The sequence below is a fragment of the Pelophylax lessonae genome (genome assembly GCF_965119305.1).
Source record: "Pelophylax lessonae genome assembly, chromosome: 11".
Lineage (NCBI taxonomy): Eukaryota > Metazoa > Chordata > Amphibia > Anura > Ranidae > Pelophylax > Pelophylax lessonae.
Window position 1 is genome coordinate 151,128,771 of NC_138778.1, and position 12,829 is coordinate 151,141,599.

The 12,829-nt window shown below is 43.5% G+C and overlaps 1 protein-coding gene across 1 annotated transcript in view; it reads right to left on the reverse strand.

The window, feature by feature from the left end:
• LOC309566640 (uncharacterized protein) overlaps positions 1-12,829 on the reverse strand; it is a 286,877-nt gene that overhangs the window by 23,865 nt on the left and 250,183 nt on the right. The window contains exons 3-6 of the mRNA XM_082271871.1: positions 8,589-9,082; positions 6,077-6,147; positions 1,410-1,718; positions 496-742 (exon numbers count right to left, since the gene is read on the reverse strand). Coding sequence (XP_082127997.1) covers positions 496-742; positions 1,410-1,718; positions 6,077-6,147; positions 8,589-9,082 — 1,121 coding nt within the window. The remainder of the gene's footprint in view (positions 1-495; positions 743-1,409; positions 1,719-6,076; positions 6,148-8,588; positions 9,083-12,829) is intronic.

Below are 12,829 nucleotides of genomic sequence, written 5' to 3' on the forward strand. Positions count from 1 at the left end.
ATGCTGGCTGCTGGGGAATCTATTTTTGCTGGCAGGATCTTTTTTTGAGAGGGTGTCTATTGTTGCTAGTAGGGGATCTATTGTTGTTGGAGGGAAATTATTGCTGAAAGGGGATCTACTGTTGAGGGCAGCGTATATTGTTGCTGACTGTTGAAAGGTCTATTAATGCTGGCTGTTGAGAGTCTATCATTGTTGGGGGGGTGATCTATTTTACGTCTATTCTTGTTATCATTAACAAATTCCATACAAATTATTTAGCACCACAAAATGCTTGATTCTGTATTCTCTAAAAGAGGCAATACTGGGAGGTGGGTAGGGGGTAAAATCAAGGAAAGGTGCTCAAAGGTGGGTAGGGGGCACAGACATGAGGTGACTCAAAATGTGGGAGTTCCTGCACCTTTTTCCTGAGTTAAAAAACCCTGATTGTACTGAACAATAAGCATGAGGCTTTGGATACGCTCGACTGCAGCAACTGTATTGGCACCATTATCTCACCTTTAATTGCAGTAACCACTGCATCAGGTAGCCTCAATGGTTTCTCCATAGTGGTGTTGTTATGAGCAATTCTCTGCCCTGTGGCTGAAGATCGTGCCAAGGTCTCACGAGAGAAGAAGTAATCAAGCAGGCGCCTTGTCATCAGCTTGGGCTTATCTGGTGGGATGTGGGAGAGATCCTCCAGCTGCTGGTATGTGATATACACCCCAGAGGCAGGTACCAACTCCAATTTAGGACGTCCATTGCTCTAAACGGAGAAAATCAAATAATTTTAGTCCTAATATTAGTCCTTAAAGTGGAGTTCCACCCTAATTTTATACTTACCTCCATCTTCTCGCTCCGGGTCACCTGAAAAAGAAATGGATAATCGCATTTTTTTTTTACTTACCTTGTAGCGAAGAAAATATACTTACCTTACTTCCTTCTTCCTCCTTCCTCGGCCGCGGCCCGTCGTCACTTCCTGGCTCTACAATGATTCCTGGGAGCTGAACGTCATCGCTCCCAGGAATCATTGCGCCTGCACCGGCCCCGACGTCAGTTCCGGGGCGCGCGCGTCATCCCCTTCTAAACAGGTTCTGGGATGGAGGGATGACGCGCGCGACCCGGAAGTGACGGCGGGGCCGGCGCAGGGCATCGAAGAAGGCGGAAGAGGACACCGAAGAGGATCTCGCTGGCTTCAAACTGCCCATCTGAGATGGCAGCGCTGGACAAGACGTTTGCAAGGTAAGTATTTGTCCTAACAGGTAAGTGCAACCCGGGACAGATCAGAGGCTAGCCATTGTGGAATGTACTAGCCCTGACTGTCCCGGGGGTATTTTTAAAAAAAAAAAAAAAATTCCAGGGTGGAACTCTGCTTTAATGTTACATCTGTAATACAGAAATAAACCAAGGGAGCACTATAAACTTATACTAACCTCTATGGGTGATGCCCATGTGGGGGTACCATCTGGCAATGTTTCTTGTAATGGTTCCTCCCACAGCACACACGATTCAGGTACTGTGTTCTCACCACCTTCATCCATCTTCATCCAGTACTGGAAGCCACTAGTCACACCACTCACCTGCAGCATTCCTTCTGGAGGGGAGCTGGTCACTGCTGCAGGTGAATTGGGCTGGCCTGGCTCTGATAGAGAAAGTGTATCAGGGGGAGATAGTCTTTCGGTTGATGAGAGCTTGTTTTCATTGGTTGGGATGGGTGTTGATATCAATTGTGGAGTAGAACTCTGTAGAAAAGAAAGAACATTAAAAAAGTATATGCCTTGGAATCTGCACCTTAAAACCAAGACATCAATGGAAGCTCCCATATTTTTATCATGACAGATTCTCTTTAACCACTTGAGCTCTGGAAGGTTTAACCCCTTTTATGACCAGGGCATTTTTTGCTATTTAGCACTGCTACTTTACCTGGTAATTGTGCAGTCATGCAATACTGTACCCAAATGAAATTTATATACTTTCTTCCACACAAATAGAGCTTTCTTTGGTGGTAATTGATAACCACTGGGTTTTTTATTGCTTGCACTCTAAATGAAAAAAGACTGAAAATTTTGAAAAAAAAAAAAAAAAAGCGATATTTTCTACTTTCTGTTATAAAACATATCCAATAAAAATCTAATTTCGTCATCAAAATAGGCCAAAATGCATTCTGCTAAATGTCTTTAATAAAAACAAAATCCCTATAAATTGTATATTAATTGGTTTGTGTAAAAGTTATGAAAGTTATACTAATAATGGTATATGCAGTGCATCCGGAAAGTATTCACAGTGCTTTATTATTTCCACATTTTGTTATGTTACAGCCTTATTCAAAAATGGAATAAATTCATTATTTTCCTCAAAATTCTACAAAACAATACCCCATAAGGACAATGTGAAAGAAGTGTGTTTGAAATGTTTGCAAATGTATTAAAAATATAAAAAAATCCCATGTACAAAAGTATTCTCAGCCTTTGCTCAATACTTTATTGAAGCACCTTTGGCACCAATAACAGCCTTAAGTCTTTCTGAGTATGATGCTACAAGCTTGGCACACCGATGTTTGGGCAGTTTCTTCCATTCTTCTTTGCAGAACCTCCCAAGCTCCATCAGGTTGGATGGGGAGTGTTGGTGCACAGCCATTTTCAGATCTCACCAGAGATGTTCAATCGGGTTCAAGTCTGGGCTCTGGCTGGGCCACTCAATATCATTCACAGAATTGGTGATCACACCACCTGCTCAGGTAGTGGAAAAGTCTTGACACCTGTGACTAGGCACATTGGTCTGTACCATAAGTACCACACTGAAATGGTTTCATTTTTTGTTTTGGAGGTGATCTCTTGTGACCCTAGGGGTGGCAATTGGGACAAGCGGATCCTACAGCATGAAACGTTGTGGATCGAACGCCTCAATGCCCTCATACCCCCTGGACTCAATGAGGTCAACTCATACAAACATTTCCTATGAATTATACACATATATCAACAATATCTATTTATCAATGATATTCTGCATGTGATGTTTTTGGGTGAATCAATTCCATGTTTTTTCCCTCCTTTCCCCCTTTGTATATATTCATATATACATATTTTTATTTATTATTTACATTTTTTCATTTTATTTATTTTTTTGAGTATCATATACCTACCTATTCCATGTGATATATCTAAAAACATTGAATAATACATGTCCAGCTTAAACATGTATATTATTTCTGTATTTGATGTATAGTGTTTACTCATTATTGTATACTTTTGCTTTATGCTTATTTGTTCACTATGCATAGTCTTGTTGGTGATATCTGGTCTCCTTTCGATCAATGCAGTCTCTTTTGAGTCTTGCTGTTTGCCAGTCCATTTTCCCCTCTCCTTGATGGCCGCGCTGTTTACGGTGACTTGTGGGACGGGCCATCCCCCTCTTGGCCGGATGGATTCCTTTTATGGCGGGCATGCGATCCCGCAACCCGGAACTACAACAATTCCGGCTGTTGATTGGCTGGGCGCGGTGGATGGGCGGTTGGCATTCCGCCCTCCCCCCTGCCGCCTTGTGATCGGCTGCGAAAGCCTTTGTGCACGCGCATTGCGGGTTCGGATCCGGCCGCGTCACACGCCAATGGGCGTGTACGGCTGGATTGGAGTCCTATATATATATATCTATATCGGCACTTAGCCCATTAGCAAGCCACGGCCACGACTATACAGGATGGGATACCCAGATCTCACGGACAACCTATATATTGGTGAGACTTTTTTGGGGCAATACTCTTCTATACACTAGGTGCCTCTTAGGGTGACCACGAGTGTTGACTGCCCTCTTCCTTCTGTTTGTAGTGTGCAGCTTTCACGCCATCCACCTGACTGGCTTGTGACACGCAATTGAGGCCTTGCTGCCATATGTTCTTTCTATGTCCATCTTTATTGATACATCCAGTCAACCCTGGGCACTTCCCCATATTTTGAGCTATTTTACCTTTGGTGAGTTATTTATATTACTGACGGTATTAATACTAAACAGCAATATATACCTATACTTTTTTCACCCTGCATTCTAAGGAATATGTAGACAATGGATAAGAATGAAATTACACCCTCCTGTTTTTTCATACTAAGCAATCATTTTTATATTTATCTTTATGTTCCTACCTTCCCGTATGATGTATATCATTTAATACATCATGATATGCATATTTGCATTTTGCAATATCTGCATTTAATTAATTAACTTTTTGGATACTTTTTAACATTATTGCTATTACTTATCCTCTCTATTTATCTGTTTAGGACTCCCATGCTCGCCTGGGAGGCGTCTTGATATCTGTCTGGGCTCTTTTTGGGGGCCTCCCCTCCTCACCTTTCCGGGACCATCACGGCCATCTGGGCTTTTTTTGTGGACATCAATATCACCATCAAGCTATGTATGTATATATATTAACATGTTGTGCTATGTTTGACCCTAGGCCCTTTGGCGGCTGCTGGGCCTTTTTTGGATACATATTGTTGCATTAGTGACTCTGCACCTCTCTTAACTTATTTAACTCTTTAACAGATCCGAACACAAGCTCTCGATATAGTTGTGTTGAAAAAACTCTCTGTTAGGATAGGACCCCTGAAGAAGCGGACCACTTACCGCGAAACATGTTGGGCAAGACCTATACACATTGGGCACCATGTTTTTTGGTGGTAGCATGAGAGCTTATCGTTTCCTATATGCTTGATTTTTAGATGCATTGTTTTGTGTCTGTATTTATGTACTCCCCTCTTTTTTTATTGTGATTTAAATAAATTTATATGATTTTATGATCTGTATGTTTGACTTTACTGTACCTTTAAAGTCCCCATGCCTCCCACATTTCTTCCTTTCTCCATTTAAACTATTTTGGGACGTTGGTACATTTTGTTATATTTGATTATGATCTTCTGACAATTATTTATTCAACATTCACAGAGTTGTCCCGTAACCACTCCTTTGTTTTCCTCGCCTGTGTGCTTAGGGTCGTTGTCCTGTTGGAAGATAAACCTTTGCCCCAGTCTGAGGTCTAGAGCGCTCTGCAGTAGGTTTTCATCAAGGATGTCTCTGTACATTGCTGCATTCATCCTTGGGCTAAGACTAAGGCTAAGGCTAAGACTACCTTTAATAAATGCACCCACCTTTGCAGAAAAAAATGTGCATTTATTATGTTGTATTTTTTTTTAAATATGGGGCTACAAAGTATTGCAACAGATGAAAGATTGCAGGTAAAATGCAAAGGCTCCTCCAGCTCCATGTCCATCCCGAGGACTTTTAGTTGCAAAGCTGGAGAAAGTGTCAATGCAGTAATCAATGCACTTGTGAGCCACTGAAAAAATTACAGGAGCCACAAGAGGGTACAATCCTTTAGGGGGTGGGTATATTGGCACCATGTTATACCCTAAATTAGGGATCGACCGATTATTGGCAAAGCCAATATATCGAGGGCTGATATGCACTTTCCCTGATATATCGGAATCGGCCCCTGAGGTTACCGATATTGCGAGGAAAGTGCTTGAACCGGAGTGATCCCTACAGCTAGAGGCATCAGCCCCGGTACTGGCGTCCATAGCTGACAGTGGGCTGTCTTGTAACGACAACAGATGTGGGTGAGAAGCCGCTCGACTGTCATTACAAGGAGCGGGAGGGGACGACCCCCCCCCCCTCCCGCTACCTTCCGTGACTCGCCGGGTCTCCCGTCCAGCCTGCACGGCCGCCGAAGAGAAGACCCGATCAAAGCCGCATTCGGCTCTGATCAGGTCTCCATGTAAAAACCCTGGAAGTGATGTCATGACATCATTTCCGGGTACTCGGCGCCAAATTCTAAAAAATTACAGCATTCAAAACAGCCAAACCCCCAGATCCCTCCACAAACGTACCTGTAAAAAAATGAAATAAAATAAATAAAAAAATGTTTTTTAATGTACGAATATATTGGCCAATACCGATATGCGACCAAAATATCGGTATCAGCAATAAAAAAACTATATCGGTCGATCACTACCCTAAATATGGGGGCAACATGGTATAAAAGGCAGACTTAGCTTTTAACAATCAAGGCAAAGATTTGCTAAATTTTTGTTTTCACTGACTCTATTACCTGTGAGCTGTAACTTGTTTCCAGAAATCCTGCCAGGTTTCTTAGGAAGGATATGTTGTTGTCATTGATAACTGGTAAGACAAAAGATTGAGTTGTTGACACAGGGGTCAGAAACAACCCAAATGTATTTGTGACATGTTGGAACATACAGGTTACACTCCATTAGGAAGTTTATCCATTACTTTCTTTCAAATGTACCATAAAGCAGTTTACAAAAATATAAACAAAGCAAATAATTGTGCATTTCTACAGAGAAGGGAAAAGGGAATTTACAGCGTATATCTACATTTTGTACATTCAAATAAAAAAATATATATATTTTAATTTTATTTTTAGTCAACTGTATATGATATATTGCATACACATATTTCATATTGATAAATGTCATCCAATAGGTGGTATCCTTTTCACATGTTTACCAGGCTAACCTAAACCATATTGGTAAAAAAAAAAAAAAAAAAATGAAAGATTTAAATTGGAACTCCAGCCACAGGTATGTATATAAATTAAAAAAAAAAAAATAAAAAAAAATTGCTTCTTGACATACAGTGCTATGAAAAGTAATTGCCCTCTAAACCTGATAACTTGTTGTGCCACCCATGGTTACCTATTTTAAATGTAAAAATCTCATACTGCTATACATTTTTCTCCTATTATTTAGCATTACGAGTTGTGCTACCTATAGGTCTCTTTCAAGAATATATGACTTCTCATTTTGTTGATTTGGGAGGTCATAGAGACTGCACATCACCATGTCTGCCCACAGTAACTTCCAAGCAGTTGCCACCGTTCCTTAGTGATTCCACAGCAAATCAGGAATCTATTGGGTAGATGAAAGCCAACATGTCTGCATGTCTCCCAGCCGTGCCAGGAGATGACGTCACCGGAAGTCGGTGGCCGAGCCAAGGGAAGACAGCGCCACACAGCTGGACACAGTGGGAAGCAGCACTGTCCACACACAGGATTCCTGGAGTGTCAAAGCCAAGTGTGGGGGAAAGACCCAAACACCAAGATGAGATTACATGTTTCGAGGATGCCCCTTCATCAGATCTGGGAATCCTGTGTGTGGACAGGGCTGCTTTCCATTGTGTCTGGCGCTGTCTTCCCTCGGCTCGGCTGCCGACTTCCAGTAACGCCATCTCCCAGCGCGGCTTAGGACCCACGAGTGGGGGAGACGCCGGCGGGCACCGATTATGTGGCCGGCCATCTGTAGCTCCCAGCGGTGACTCCATCTTCCTTCCTGCGCTGCAGACGCTGTGGATTCTCCCCCTCATATCAAGCCCATTCTTTTTTACCATCTCATAATGGTGTGACACATTCTCTCCTCGCAGCATTGGCTTCCACCTCAGGTACTGCACAACACTCATATTTCCATGATGTTCTGTGTGTGTCCCTTTGCCATCCAATGACCGGAGTCCTTTGTCAAGAATCCCATTAAACTGAGATATTTTATCCTTTATTTCTCAGCCTAGTTGTCTTTGCCCTGGGGAGCGCTAATTATCCCATTTCTGTTGTTTGTGGTGCACAGCATTATACAGGGCACACAGCAGGGCCAACAACATGGTGCAGGGCACAGGACATACAACATGCTACAGGGCGGTGCAGGGGACACAGCACAGTACAGGGCACACAGTAGGGTACACAACATGGTACAAGGCACACCAGGGCACATAGCAGGGTACAGGGCACACAATATGATAAAGGGCACACAACACGGTACAGGGTAAACATCATGCTACAGGGCACACAATATGATACAGGGCACATAGCAGGGTACAGGGCACACAACATGGTACAAAGCGGTGCAGAGCACAGAACAGGGTACACAATATGGTACAAGGCACAGCAGGGCACATAGCAGGGGACAGGGTACACAACATTGTACAAGGCAAAGCAGGGCACATAGCAGGGTACAGGGCACACAACATAGTTTAAGGCCGTGCAGGGCACATAGCATGGAACAGGGCACACAGCAGGGTACAGGGTGGCACAGGGCAGACAACATGGTGCAGGGCACACAGCAGGGTACAGGGCGGTGCAGGGCACGGGGCACACAGCGGGGTGAAGGGCATGGGGTACAGGAAGGTACAGGGTACACAGCAGGGTACAGCGAGGTGCAGGGTACATGGGCATACAGCAGGGTACAGGACACGGGCATATAGGAGTGGTGGGGGAAACCGTATGTGCTACGGACAGTATTCGCACCGCATTCCTGTTCAAATCTTTGCAGTTTGATTTGAGCCCATTCTTTTTGTATGAGTTAAAATCACACTGCAAAGGTATTGGTTTCAGGTATCCAAGCATTTGCACAAGTACAAGTATCTTAGTATCGGCACCAATACCAGTATCGATGCAACTCTATACTATAATTTTTAGACAGCCAGCATAATGTTTTAGCTTTTTTGTACTGGTACACAACTGTGACTATGACATAAAAAAGGGTAAACATGGATATTTTCCCCTCTTGATGCAATCTTTAGTTCATATAAAGAAATTCACATTACAAACGTACTTTGAGACATCTCACCCACACAATGGTCCTCAGATCCCAAGAGTCGGCCACCTTCCTTAGTAGAACTTATTCCACTATGTGAGAGTGCATCATTCTGCTCCTCCAGTGTTTGAATGTGTCTTCGTAATTCTTGATTTTCCTTCTCAAGTTCCTGTATCCTCCTTTCTCTCACTGCAACTGCTTCATCTCGTGACACTAGGATCTGGCGCAGTTCTGCAACTTGAGCCTCCAGCTCCCGAACTAGCTCTGCATAAAGAGAAGTCACCCTACTAGCAGGACGTGTGGCCCAGTAGTGTTCTGTTGGTATGCCTTGACCTTCAGGAGGTGCTGTATTTTTGCTAGCGAATCGTTCATCAGTTCTCTGACCTTCCTGTTTTGTAACATACATGTGCTGAGGAATTATGGGAGAACACAAAGGTCCATTAAAGACTTTTTGACGTTTTCTGGCAGAGGTGTCCTCGTCACAGTTCTGCATGACAGTTGTAGACAGAAATCTGTAACATGAAGATGGAAATGGGCATTTCAGTATTGTAAAATCAGAATCAACTTACAAAAATTTATAGCAACCAACAGCGACTTTTCTGGGCCTAGGCCCCAGGTTTCCTCCTTGATTCGCAGAGTCAACGGTGCCCCACCCCACACTCTACTGCTATGTGGATGTCCCAGCAAAGCTGCGTGATGCATCACTAGCATATGAAATCGTATAAATTCCCGCACTCCTCCTTTTCCACCCGGGTGCTTGTACCTCCACTTTTATATGAAGCTCCAAAAACACGGCTGTGTATCCACCCCCACCAAATACAAACAAAGTCTCTTTCCAAAAGGTCTGACCTCTTGTATATACAGTGCCTTGCGAAAGTATTCGGCCCCCTTGAACTTTGCGACCTTTTGCCACATTTCAGGCTTCAAACAAAAAGATATAAAACTGTAATTTTTTGTGAAGAACCAACAACAACAAGTGGGACACAATTATGAAGTGGAACGAAATTTATTAAATATTTTAAACTTTGTTAACAAATAAAAAACTGAAAAATTGGGCGTGCAAAATTATTCAGCCCCTTTACTTTCAGTGCAGCAAACTCTCACCAGAAGTTCAGTGAGGATCTCTGAATGATCCAATGTTGACCTAAATGATTAATGATGATAAATAGAATCCACCTGTGTGTAATCAAGTCTCCGTATAAATGCACCTGCACTGTGATAGTCTCAGAGGTCCGAGAGAGAGCATCATGAAGAACAAGGAACACACCAGGCAGGTCCGAGATACTGTTGTGGAGAAGTTTAAAGTCGGATTTGAAAACAAAAAGATTTCCCAAGCTTTAAACATCCCAAGGAGCACTGTGCAAACGATAATATTGAAATGGAAGGAGTATCAGACCACTGCAAATCTAAGAAGACCTGGCCGTCCCTCTAAACTTTCAGCTCATACAAGGAGAAGACTGATCAGAGATGCAGCCAAGAGGCCCATGATCACTCTGGATGAACTGCAGAGATCTACAGCTGAGGTGGGAGACTCTGTCCATAGGACAACAATCAGTCGTATACTGCACAAATCTGGCCTTTATGGAAGAGTGGCAAGAAGAAAGCCATTTCTTAAAGATATCCATAAAAAGTGTTGTTTAACCACTTTAATACAGGGCACTTCCCTCCCTTCCTGCCCAGGCCAATTTTCCCCTTTTAGCGCTGTTGCAATTTGAATGACAATTGCGCGGTCGTGCAACACTGTACCTACACCAAATTTATGTCATTTCCCCCCAACAAATAGAGCTTTCTTTTGGTGGTATTTGATAACCTGTGCGATTTTTACTTTTTGCTAAACAAATAAAAAAAGACCGAAAAGTTTGAAAAAAAAAGTTTTTTTGTTTATTTAATACAATTTTGTAAATAAATAAGTTTTTTCCTGCACTGATGAGCACTGATGAGACTGCACTGACAGGCACTGATGAGGAGGCACTGATGGGGTGGCACTGATGGGGTGGCACTGATAGGCACTGATATGCGGCACTGATAGGTAGCACAGATATGCAGCATTGGTGGGCACTGATAGGCGGCACTGCTGGGCACTGATAGGCGGCATTGATGGACACTGATAGGTGGCACTGATAGGTGGCACTGACGGGCACTAATGGGCACTGATAGGCGGCACTGGTGGGCACTGATGGGTGGCACTGATGGGCACTGATGGGCACTGATAGGCGGCACTGGTGGGCGACTCTAAAGGATAGCAATGATGGGCACTTGTGGGCAGCACTGATAGGGAGGACACTGGTGGGCATCACTGATGGGGAGGGCAATGGGGGGGCTCCCTGAGCCCTGATTGCCATCCCTGGTGGTCATAGTGGGCATCCCTGGGGTCATAGTGGGCATCCCTGGTGGATCTAGTGGCATCTCCACCCGAGGGTCTGCACTGGTAATCAATGATCAATCAATCAATGAACTGATTACCAGTGCTGACCCCCCCCCCCTGTCAGGGGAGCCGCCGCTCCTTTGCTCGTGCCTGTCAGGCACGAACTAAGGAAAGCTGATCAACGGCTGTTCCTATTTACTATGTGACCGTGATTGGACACGGCTGATCACATGGTAAAGAGGCTGACACCTCGCATCACCGATCGCCGCTCTGCGCGCCCCCGGGGGCGCCCAGAGCTGTGTTATCCTGCCGCCGTCATATGATGTCCGGTCAGGATAACACAACCACATTCCCGCCGTCAATTTGTAATAGGGCGGGCGGGAAGTTGTTAAAGTTTGCCACAAGCCACCTGGGAGACACACCAAACATGTGGAAGAAGGTGCTCTGGTCAGATGAAACCAAAATCGAACTTTTTGGCAACAATGCAAAACGTTATGTTTGGCGTAAAAGCAACACAGCTCATCACCCTGAACACACCATCCCCACTGTCAAACATGGTGGTGGCAGCATCATGGTTTGGGCCTGCTTTTCTTCAGCAGGGACAGGGAAGATGGTTAAAATTGATGGGAAGATGGATGGAGCCAAATACAGGACCATTCTGAAAGAAAACCTGATGGAGTCTGCAAAAGACCTGAGACTGGGACGGAGATTTGTCTTCCAACAAGACAATGATCCAAAACATATAGTGGGAAAAAGCTGCGCTAAATGACATAGACCATATATGATAGGTCTATTAAATAAAGTGGTAAGTCCCAAAAAATAATAGTCCAAAGTATTAAATGATGAATAAACTGTTAAAGTCCAATCCAACACGACACAGAAAAATTCAATGTGAATAGATACTGCTTACCGGACGTAGCAGTAAGATGAGCGTTGGTGTAAACAAAAACCAGACCAGTGGAACTCTGTAGATGACTCCTGTCAAATGATCTCCACTCAGAATTGTGAATCGGTGAATATGGTGATGAGACAAAAAATATACATAGCGTGATACTGCATAAAAATTTCTAATCACCCGTGTGAATGAAGAAAATAATAGGTGTACAACACCACCAACATAGGCCGCTTACCAGAAAAAAGAAAAGGTAAGCATAACATATCTCAGTGAAAGATTGGGAATGAAGAACCACCTCCGTGATAACAAAATAATTACCAGATATCAGTGGATCATGCGATATAAATCACTCAAATGCATAGAGCCACCACCAGAAATTCCTGCTTACCAGATATCAGCAACCAATTGCATGTATCAATCAGGGAAACTGATGTATGGCAATCCACAGGTGAATGAACATAGACACTCCCTTGGCAATATAGCTGATCCGCACAGATGCTCCGCGATATTACATAGGATAAATAATAAGGGGGGGAGAGCCCATAGCGTAAAACCATTTATTAAAATAAATAAAACAAAAGATTTGCACTTACAAAAGTACACAGGAATAGCGCTGAATTGGAGCCGCCGGCCAGTCGGCTTCAAACACCCGCCTGAGTATCGTATCGTCTCGTAGAGGTGACGTCAGCACGCCGCGACCGACGTACGTTTCGTCATAAATGACGTTCTCAAGGTGACTTTCGCAAGGCACTGTATTTGAGGTCAAACAGGGCTTATGTATGGCTCAGCAGCCAAATATCCTAGACAGTTTCTACGCTCCTGCAGTAATAGATGTGCAGAGATATCCTCATTCCCAGACACTCAGGTGTAATATACAAAAAAAAAAATAATAATTTTGTGCAGTTCAATAGGAATTTTATTATAAAAAGATATAAAAAAAAGTTCACTTTAGGACCCTTTTACACTTGTGAGACATGTCCTGCAACTTGGGAGTACCAT